General features: G+C 57.2%; 2 protein-coding genes across 9 annotated transcripts in view; one reads left to right on the top strand and one right to left on the bottom strand.

Moving 5' to 3' along the window:
- The window catches only part of Tbc1d17 (TBC1 domain family member 17), an 8,830-nt gene extending 6,571 nt beyond the window's left edge, over positions 1-2,259 (bottom strand). Inside the window, exons 1-4 of one of the 2 annotated variants that reach the window (XM_005366849.3) lie at positions 2,120-2,259; positions 1,698-1,796; positions 1,532-1,606; positions 387-510 (exon numbers count right to left, since the gene is read on the bottom strand). In XM_005366849.3, coding sequence (XP_005366906.1) covers positions 387-510; positions 1,532-1,606; positions 1,698-1,796; positions 2,120-2,140 — 319 coding nt within the window. In that variant the 5' untranslated portion in view covers positions 2,141-2,259. The remainder of the gene's footprint in view (positions 1-386; positions 511-1,531; positions 1,607-1,697; positions 1,797-2,119) is intronic. The other variant, XM_026789096.1, reaches the window with a different exon arrangement.
- A 24-nt stretch (positions 2,260-2,283) lies between these two features.
- On the top strand, positions 2,284-8,419 carry Akt1s1 (AKT1 substrate 1). 7 transcript variants are annotated; one of them, XM_005366846.3, is made up of 5 exons: positions 2,289-2,619; positions 5,752-6,137; positions 6,821-6,898; positions 6,980-7,149; positions 7,563-8,419. In XM_005366846.3, exons 2-5 carry the CDS (start codon positions 5,759-5,761, stop codon positions 7,704-7,706), a joined length of 771 nt encoding a protein of 256 aa, XP_005366903.1. In that variant the 5' UTR covers positions 2,289-2,619; positions 5,752-5,758; the 3' UTR covers positions 7,707-8,419. The 7 variants fall into 7 exon arrangements, with proteins under 7 accessions (XP_013209117.1, XP_005366903.1, XP_005366902.1 ...); XM_005366845.3 differs by lacking the exon at positions 2,289-2,619 and adding an exon at positions 2,630-3,261; XM_026789098.1 differs by lacking the exon at positions 2,289-2,619 and adding an exon at positions 3,270-3,856.
- Positions 8,420-8,691: the final 272 nt, after the last annotated feature.

Genomic DNA, 8,691 nt, shown 5'->3' with positions numbered 1-8,691 from the left:
AAAAAGAATAAAACAACACAACAATATCTCACATAGCTTCCTTTGGTCTCATTTGGTAGCTCTGAAAACCATGTTTAAAGGAAGCAGAATGGAGGAGGAGGAGGAGGAGGAGAAGAAGAAGAAGAAGAAGAAGAAGAAGAAGAAGAAGAAGAAGAAGAAGAAGAAGAAGAAGAAGAAATAATGAAATAATTACCCTATGATTAGTTGCCTATCAGGTTTTCCATAACCTACAAGCCTAGAATCCTTTAGGAGAATTCATGGGTACACCTAGAACCAAGCCATTTTTTTGTAGGCCAGAGAGGAAGCATCTGGAAGCCACCCTGACTGTGGGTGAAAAGCCTTTGGAACCATGATCCAGCAGATCACTGCGACACAGCTCCACCTACCTCTCCTGGGTTCTGCCAGGTGTGGCTGTGGCCGCACTGTGCTGATGACAGCCCAGTCAGGTTCATAGCCGGGGTCAAAGGTGGGCTCCTCCTCTGAGGCACTGGGCTCCCCTCCACTTGGGTCCTTGAGAGAAAGATAGGGAATAGAGAGCTGTGCTCTCAAGCAAACGTTCCCAGCTTGCATCTGGAAGCCCCAGAGACAGCAGCCCTTTAGAACAAGGGCGCAAACAGGCAGGAGGGGCAGAAAGTTTGCTTGGTGGCTTGGTGGCTGAGGAAGAGTCAGGCTAGAACCCTAGATTCATGGCTACACCTGAGGCCACAGCACCAACAGTCCAGATTTCGGTGAAAGGACAGGGGCCTGCTCTGCACTCTGGCCAAGACGCCTCTCGTGGCTTTTTGACTTTTCACTGTAAGTGAATGAAGAGCCTTAAGTGGCGGCCACTGTCACTGTGACTAACTGTGAGTCTACAGGGGACACTGCTATGACAGTTCCAAGATGGACAGAAAGGGGATACTGTAGAGCAGCACCAGCCAGGTGGCTTGGCACGTGGATGGAGGACCTGAGTCCAGGCCGCAGAGCCCACAAGGAAGAAGGATGACTCCTCCGAGTAGTACATACATGAGTAAGTAAACAAAGCCCAAAGAGTTTGGTGTTTCACAGGCTCCCGCGATCACAAAAACCAGTTTCCAGCACGGGTCTGCACTGCCATCTTCTGGCTTCGGCATGCACCCACAGGGAGTGCACTCGCAGGCCCATACACTCACACCGTACCCACCCACCTCACAAAGTGGGCTACTGAGCTGGTTCAGATTGCTGCGAAACCTGACAACCTGCATCAATCCCTGGGACCCGCGCAGGGGAGGAAGGTTATCCTCCGACTGCCACACCCACGCAGGTGAATGCACACCAAATGTTACAAATGTAAAGCTACTAGGTGAAACTAGATCGGAGGGAAAAGACAGCTACCTCACACCAAACTCAGGCCACACCCCTAAAGAAATGGGAACCCAGGCTTTCACCCAACAGGGTTCCCTAAGCAGCCAAGAGGACAGGACATCAGGTGTTTCACAAAGCAAACCGGCTCGCAGGTTCCCAGGTAACCCCTGCCTTCCCCTTGAGTGGCGAAGAGAAGCGGTGCGCCTACCTTCTTGGAGAAGACGATCTGCGCCGGGTCTCCAGCCTCCTCCACCGGAGCCCAGTGCAGGAGGACGTCACTGTCCTGAGGGACGTGGGGAGGACTTAGTAAAGTCGCCCGACTGCCCTCAACCACCAACCCGGAGTTCCCCTGATGCCACCTCCATCCCGTTCACCTTCTCCACCACACGGATGACGCCCGCGATGAGCGAGTCCGGGTCCTGGTGCTTCCTGGCGCTGGTGTGCAGATACACGCCTCCCTTCTCAAATACCACCTAGGGGCGGGAGCGGTGAGAGCCAGGGTCAAGAAGGAGCCCTCCCAGAAGCGGGGTCCAGAAATACAGGCGGACCAGCCAGGATGGGGCGTGCCGAGCCCACAGCCCGCCCACGCGCGGGGAGGGCGTGCCCCGTCCCCGAGGGGAGGGGCTAAGGCCGACTCTCCCTGCCGACCCTGGAGATGACAGCGTCTTTACCAAGAATCAGTGCTTACTAAATTAGCTCTGCCCCGTCCCTGCACAGCGGGAGGTGGAAGCAGACCATCGCGGGGGGAAGGGGGTGTCGCCTTAGACCAGCGAGGGAATGAGTCCCGAAGTCTTACCCTGTAGCTGGATCCGTCCATAGCCACCGCGGAGGTTCCACTGCCCCAATCTCCTCCCTTTCCGGGTCAATGAGGTGTCATATCCGGAAAGAACACTCCCTTCCAGGCCAGATAATGGTAGCGCCCCTGAAGCTGTGGAGCTGCAGTGGGTGAAACCATCTGTCAGAACAGGGTAGCTGAAACGTCAAGAGTAGGGTCACGTGGTGTAGACAACACTCTTGTTCAGGGTCAACGAGGCGGCGCAGGCGCAGTGTAGCACTCTCGCCGCGAAGTAAACAAGTGGTCGGACCCGTGATCGCTACCCGACGACTCGTGACCGCCAAGGAACGCCTCCTTGGCTCTCTCCATATTTTATACTGGCGTAGAAGCCAACATTGTGCCATTTTCCTCGAGGGCAAGCCATAGCGGCTCGTTGGAGGCCATGTTAATGCGGGGCACTACCATCTCTTTGCGGGGCGGGGAGGCGAGGTGTTGGAAAAGCGGAACAGAGACAGGAAAAGGTGAGAGGAGCTGTGTGGTACCAGAGGCGCGGAGGGGCTCGGGATAAGGGGTCAAGCAGTCAGGCTCCTGGAAACGAAGTTGCCCCAAATTTCTGAGTCACCGTGGAAAGAGGGCTGCGCCACCATTTTTAAACTGGGCAACCCGAAGCTAGAAATACTGCCATATTGAATCTTTGCCAGCTTTGTGCTGAAGAGCAGGGGTGGGAGGAAGCGGTAGGCTGGACGGAGGGAGAGTCCATACGCACTATTGGCATATGAAGCCATACTGACTAGCACGACGGAACGGGATCCTTTTTTCCTCCACTTCTGTGTTAGGAGTTGATTACGAACCGAGGGACTTCAGTCCGCTTGCCTTCGCTATTGTCCTGTGTGAGCGTGGGCATTAAGCCGTATTTGTTGCGGGCAGATCGAAATGATGTAGCTGAAGTCTTTTACAGTCTTTCCCATGGGCACTCTGCCGCTGTCGTTGCTCACTGCTTGCAGAGGAAGCTTCTGGTTGCTCTTTTGATTTGGGGCATCTAGGATAAGGGAGGCGGAGTGTACGCAATGGAGGAGGGGCAGCTACACGGAAGTGATGCAAAAAGCCGCCATGCCTTTTGAGGGCGGCGACGGCGCCTGGCCGGCCATGCTGGCTACGGGCACGTGAGTGGAGGCGGCGTTGTGAGCTGGGGTTTGGGGAGGATCTGGCTTTCTTTAGGTTGAGGGGCAATGGGAAGGCGTGCGGCCATGGGAAGGGTACAGTGTGCGTAGGTCAGGGGGCAGTGATCTCCTTGTGACCCTTGGCTGAGTGCTGAAATGGCTAACGCTCAATCCCTCGTGTCTGACTTGCGACGAAAGCTAGACAAGCTTCACCTCGATGTTGCAAACGGGCTGGGACTCTCACATTGGAGGCGAACCAAGTCCATGCGGTTGTGTTTTGGGGGGGTCCGCTGGTGGGTGAGGGGGTGTCCATGGGCGGAACTTCCGGTCAGATCCCCGCCGGGGGCGGGACTTCTTGTTTTCTTCCTAGAGTAGGGGCCTTGCTGGTCCGCGGGCGTGGTTCAGCCCCGGGCCGCAGCCTTCGGTGGTAGGATCCCCCTGGGACGCCCCGCTCTGCGTCCCGTGCTGCAGCCGTTTCCTTCCCTATCTCCCGTCACACCTGTCCTGGGAGGCCTGCACTTTCCCTCTGGATAGCTCCCCCTTGCTGGTCTGCCCCTGCCTCTTACCTCATAGGAGATCACAGGCCTAGGAGGTCTGAGTAAGTCGCCCTCCTTTGAGCCGCCTTCAGAAGCCACTCAGCCTGTTTTCACACTGCTGCTGCTAGGAGCTGGGTCCTGCCATCATTTGCTCTCTCCTCAGAGAAGTGAGGACCCAGGCTATTTAATAGCATACAGGGCGTGCCATCTTTTGGACCAGTCACTTTTCTCGCCCTGAGCCTTAGCCTTATGTTTCCAGCCTCCTTTCTCAGCTAGAAAGGGTGTGAGGTGTGAGTAGGAGTCGCTGGGTGGCTCCTAAAGCTTTGGTGGGACTTTGAAGTCCAAAGACAGCGTTATCAAACCACTACAGCTCATTTCTGCGGCTGTGGCAGGTGTCTGCAGCTTTCTCCTCAATGGGAAGTTGGGATGGGCAGTCTAGTGTCTTGAAGCAGGCAGGGTAGCGCTCAGGATTGGCAAAGGGCTCTGGACAGTCTGTCCTTGTCGGTGGCCAGTTCAGCTGGTGGGACAGTCAAGATCTGGTCTTCCTGAGTTTGGAGCTTAAGTCCTGAAAATGCAGTGACCACCGCTCTTCATGCCATAGGAAGTGAGAGGTTGCTTAGGAATGGTTATCACATTCTGGTCCAGCGTGTGAGCAGTTCCCACCTTGGGGAGTTGGGTGGAAGGTGGCAGGGTGGAGTCTTTTGAGTGTGCAGGACAGCTTGCAAGCTGCAACCAGATTCCAGATTCTGCTTCTCTTTACTGTGGTCCTGATGCGCTTGAATCCCCCCAGGGTGAGGTGTGCACTGCCTGTCAAGCAGGGGCTTCGGCTGCCACACCCCTGGTGTGTGGAACGAGGCACCAGTCCATGGTTCCACTGCAGGAGCCAGGAGATAGGCAGCGGTGCAGCTGTCAGCGGGCCCTGAGCAGCTTGCGCCCTCCTTCCCCCACATTCAGCCAGAGCTCAGCCCTGTCCTAAGAGAGTGGCCCTGGAAGCCCAGCAAGGGGACTGGGGTGACCCAGGGAGGGACTGTCTCCCTCCCCAGCTGAGTGTAAGGTTGGCAGTGACCTGAGGCCAGTGAGCTAGCTGAGTGTGTGGTCCATCTGGTCCTGAAAAGTCTGAAGGGCAGAGCTCCACAGCAGTGGAGGACCTGCTGGACCAAATGAAGGATGGAGGCTGGCAGGGGCCGGGGTGCTTTGCTGCAGAAATCGTGCAAGTCACCTGTGGTTTTCCTGGAGCCCGGTCTCTGTGACAGTTTTGCTCCAGCCTCTGAGTGCTGTGATTTCAGGTATATGTCCCCCATGCCTGGCTCACATGTGTGTTAACACCCTACACACCGAGGACAAGGTACACATGAAATCCATGTAAGTCTTCAAAGACACAGGCTGGGTGTGTGCGCTGCACACCTCAAATCCCAGCTACTCCGGTAGTAGAGGAAGGAGAGTCGCTAGGGCTGCGTGTCAGTCCTAGCTTACAAACCAGACAGGCCTTGATGTGGCTGAGTTGGTTCTTGCCAGCACTCAGGAAGTCTTGGGTTCAGTTCCCAGCCCCACATAAACCAGGTGTGGTGGTGTGCATGTGTAACGCCAGCACTCAAGAGCTGGACACATGGGGGTCAGGACTTAAAGGTTATCTGTAGCCATATAATGACAGGAGTACTTGAGACCCTGTCGCAAAAAAATAGGAAGACCCCAGGCTGAAATAACCGCAGACCAATTTGGCTACAGCGCTCATGGCCAAGCAGGTGAAGACTTCAGACTTTGGAGTGGCCCCTGTGTGGAGCTGGAAATGATGGTGGCTAGTATGGGTCCTGGGGGAAGCAGGTCTGGGAAAGGGGTGGAGCTCAGCTGAGAGGTGCATGCCGTGGAAGGGGAGTCGCATTGGGGCCCTGGGCCCTCGGCCCTCGGGATGGGTAGTGATGGCACAGCCTCAGTCCCTCTGTCCTGCTCTGGCCCACAGGGCGCGGATGGCGTCTGGGCGGCCAGAGGAACTGTGGGAGGCCGTTGTGGGGGCCGCCGAGCGCTTCCGGGCCCGCACTGGCACAGAGCTGGTGTTGCTGACTGCAGCACCACCACCGCCACCCCGCCCAGGGCCCTGTGCCTATGCAGCCCATGGCCGCGGGGCCCTGGCAGAGGCTGCACGCCGCTGCCTCCACGACATCGCTCAGGCACACAGGGCTGCCACAGCCACCCGACCAGGTCCCCCACCAGCACCACAGCCGCCCAGCCCTGCTCCTAGCCCTCCGCCTCGGCCAGCCCTGGCCAGGGAGGATGATGAGGAAGATGAGGACGAGCCCACTGAGACAGAGACTTCTGGGGAGCGGCTGGGCGGTAGTGATAATGGAGGTGAGCTGGGGTGCGGGGGTTGGTACTGGGCTGGGGTTGCTGGTTTCTGGACACTTGTCCTAATGCATCCTTAGGAAGGCATTAAAGCATTCCCTGGCAGCCTCACACAAGATCCAACAGCACACAACACAGTATGTTGAGCAAACACCAAACACGGTTTCCTTGCCTGCTTCTGGTCTGGCTAAGGTTCTCTAAGAGATGCAATTGTCTCTGGAAAGAAAGGGGAGGTAGAGCAGTTTGCTGCCGCAGCTGAGGGAGCAGGGACCAGGGTTCTGGGCACTCGGCAGCAATTCCAGTTCTCACGGAATCCCACTCTGGGCGGCTGGGTCTAGAGACTGCTGCTGGGGAAGAGTCGGAAAGTGGATGTTTCTCCGAGCGGGAGAGGAATTCTCATTTGCCATCTTTGCCCACGGCTGGTCACCTTATCCTGTCTTGAAGGACAGAAACTCGAGTCAGGGGTTCTAACATCAGATCTCTTGAGACTATAGGCAAGTGGTCTGGCCACAGAATCTTCCGTTTGTCCCCACCAGGCCAACTTTTTTTTTGGAACTATTTTGGGTGACATTGTCCCTAGCAGATCTTAAGAGGTTCCATGTTGAAGCTAGCAGTAGCTGAGTGAGCAGACAAGCAGATGAAGAGTGTTGAGGCCCAGGGACCAATTGCAGGGCCTGTTGTACCCACAGGACTCTTCATGATGGATGAGGATGCCACTCTCCAAGACCTGCCCCCCTTCTGCGAGTCAGACCCGGAGAGCACAGATGGTGAGGATCCTGGGTTGTTCAAGCCCTAGGAGGCCAGGCCGAGGGTAGGGGTACATAAGCTGAAGCCTCCCTGTGTCACAGACGGCAGCCTGAGCGAGGAGACCCCCGCCGGTCCCCCAACCTGCCCCAAGCCCCCGGCCGCAGCCCTGCCCACCCAGCAATACGCCAAGTCCCTGCCTGTGTCGGTGCCAGTGTGGGCCTTCAAGGAGAAGAGGGCAGAGGCGCGATCTTCAGATGAGGAAAACGGCCCGGTGAGGGGGAAACGAGGCCGAGTGGCCTCTCTTCTCCATCCCAGAACACCCTGCAGTTTAGGAGGAAGGCCCCTTGTCTGTTCAGAGTCGTTTTTGAGGGAAGGAGGGTCAGATTGTCTCGCAGGATTCCTTTCCCCAACATCATCCTGGATGTGGTTCCTTCAGGCAGCACTGAGAGGAAAGTTAGATGACTTTCCTCAGCTTTGCATGGCCAGGTCCCAGTATGACACCCGGATCCGGGACAGGACCTGCTGTCCTGGCTGAGAAGCAGCCAGGTACCCTGGCACCTGAACCCCAGTTCTTTGTCAGAGCCAGGAGGGGAGGTGGGGGGCGGAACGTTCTGGTTCAATCCGGGCGGGCAGGAGGACATCGCGGAGGCGGCGCCTGTGCACTGAGGTTTCCTCCCTCCACAGCCCTCCTCGCCCGACCTGGACCGGATCGCCGCTAGTATGCGGGCACTGGTGCTGCGGGAGGCCGAAGACACCCAGGTCTTCGGGGACCTGCCGCGGCCGCGACTCAACACCAGCGACTTCCAGAAGCTGAAGCGGAAATACTGAGCGGGCAGCACGCCCTGCGGGCTGAGGCCGGCGGAAGGCCACTGTCGCCGTTGGTCTGTAAGCCATGAGCCTTCTCCGCCCAGCAACAGGACGATTCTTTGCGGGATTGGCTCACTCCGGTTTGGAGCGGGGCTAGTTCTAAAACGCTCAGTGGGTCAACTCCGTCTCTTGCCTAGCAACAGAAGCTTTACCCGCGCATCCTTGGCTCGCTGCCCAAGCACCGGAGCCCATCTGCGGGACCAGGCGATGGCTCCGCCAGTGTCCGGAGAGTCGCCCATAGCCCTTCTCAAACCCCCCCACCCGATTGGCCTTGGCCTCCTGGGGGCGTGGCCAAGCCCTCCCGAACCCAGAATTGGCCTGAGGCCTTGAGTTTGTTACACTACTAGGGCTGGGGTGTTTGTTTGTTTTTTTTTGTTTGTTTGTTTGTTTGTTTGTTTGTTTTGGCCCGAATCCTGACACTTGTATCCGGTACCCCACGGGATGGTCCGGTCCGCTCAGCCCCACGACAGCCTGTCCTATACCCAGGGCGGTACCAGCTTCCTTCCTGTGTCCCGTCCCCCCACTCCCCCCGACCCCAACAGGTGCCTTAAAGGGCCCTCTTCCACCCAAGGTAGGGGGCCTCACTCTCCGGCCCTGGCCCTGGGTGCGGGAGAGTGGGGTGGGGGCCGGGGGTCGGGAGGGATGCTCTGAAATTAAAGTTTTACCTCTGGCTAGTGAGTGCGTGGTGTGTGGGTGTATGGGACACTCGTCTAAAGTGGAGCTGGTTTCAGAGCATTCCCGGGCGGTTACGGTGGAAATGTGGTTTTCGGGAATGTGACGGCGGGAGTGGGTAGAGAGGTGACCGTAGGTAAAACGGGCGGGGGAAATTTGTCACCTTCAAATTAGTCATGGATTGCCTCCCTTTTCTTGTTTGCCTTTGCCCTTTTGTTTAGTTTTTCCCAAGACCGGGTTTCTTTGTGTGGCCCTACCCCACCACCGCAGCTTT

The sequence above is a fragment of the Microtus ochrogaster genome, unplaced genomic scaffold (assembly GCF_000317375.1).
Source record: "Microtus ochrogaster isolate Prairie Vole_2 unplaced genomic scaffold, MicOch1.0 UNK14, whole genome shotgun sequence".
Lineage (NCBI taxonomy): Eukaryota > Metazoa > Chordata > Mammalia > Rodentia > Cricetidae > Microtus > Microtus ochrogaster.
The sequence above is the reverse complement of the archived record's forward strand: the minus strand, read 5'-3'. Positions and strand labels throughout refer to the sequence as shown.

Bases quoted from the DNA above. Each gene is read 5' to 3' on its own strand.
- Akt1s1 (XM_013353661.2), top strand. From the start codon at position 4,962: ATGGAGGCTGGCAGGGGCCGGGGTGCTTTGCTGCAGAAATCGTGCAAG. The intron at 6,899-6,979 runs GTGAGGATCCTG...CCTGTGTCACAG, and splicing joins AGACCCGGAGAGCACAGATG to ACGGCAGCCTGAGCGAGGAG. The intron at 7,150-7,562 runs GTGAGGGGGAAA...CTCCCTCCACAG, and splicing joins CAGATGAGGAAAACGGCCCG to CCCTCCTCGCCCGACCTGGA.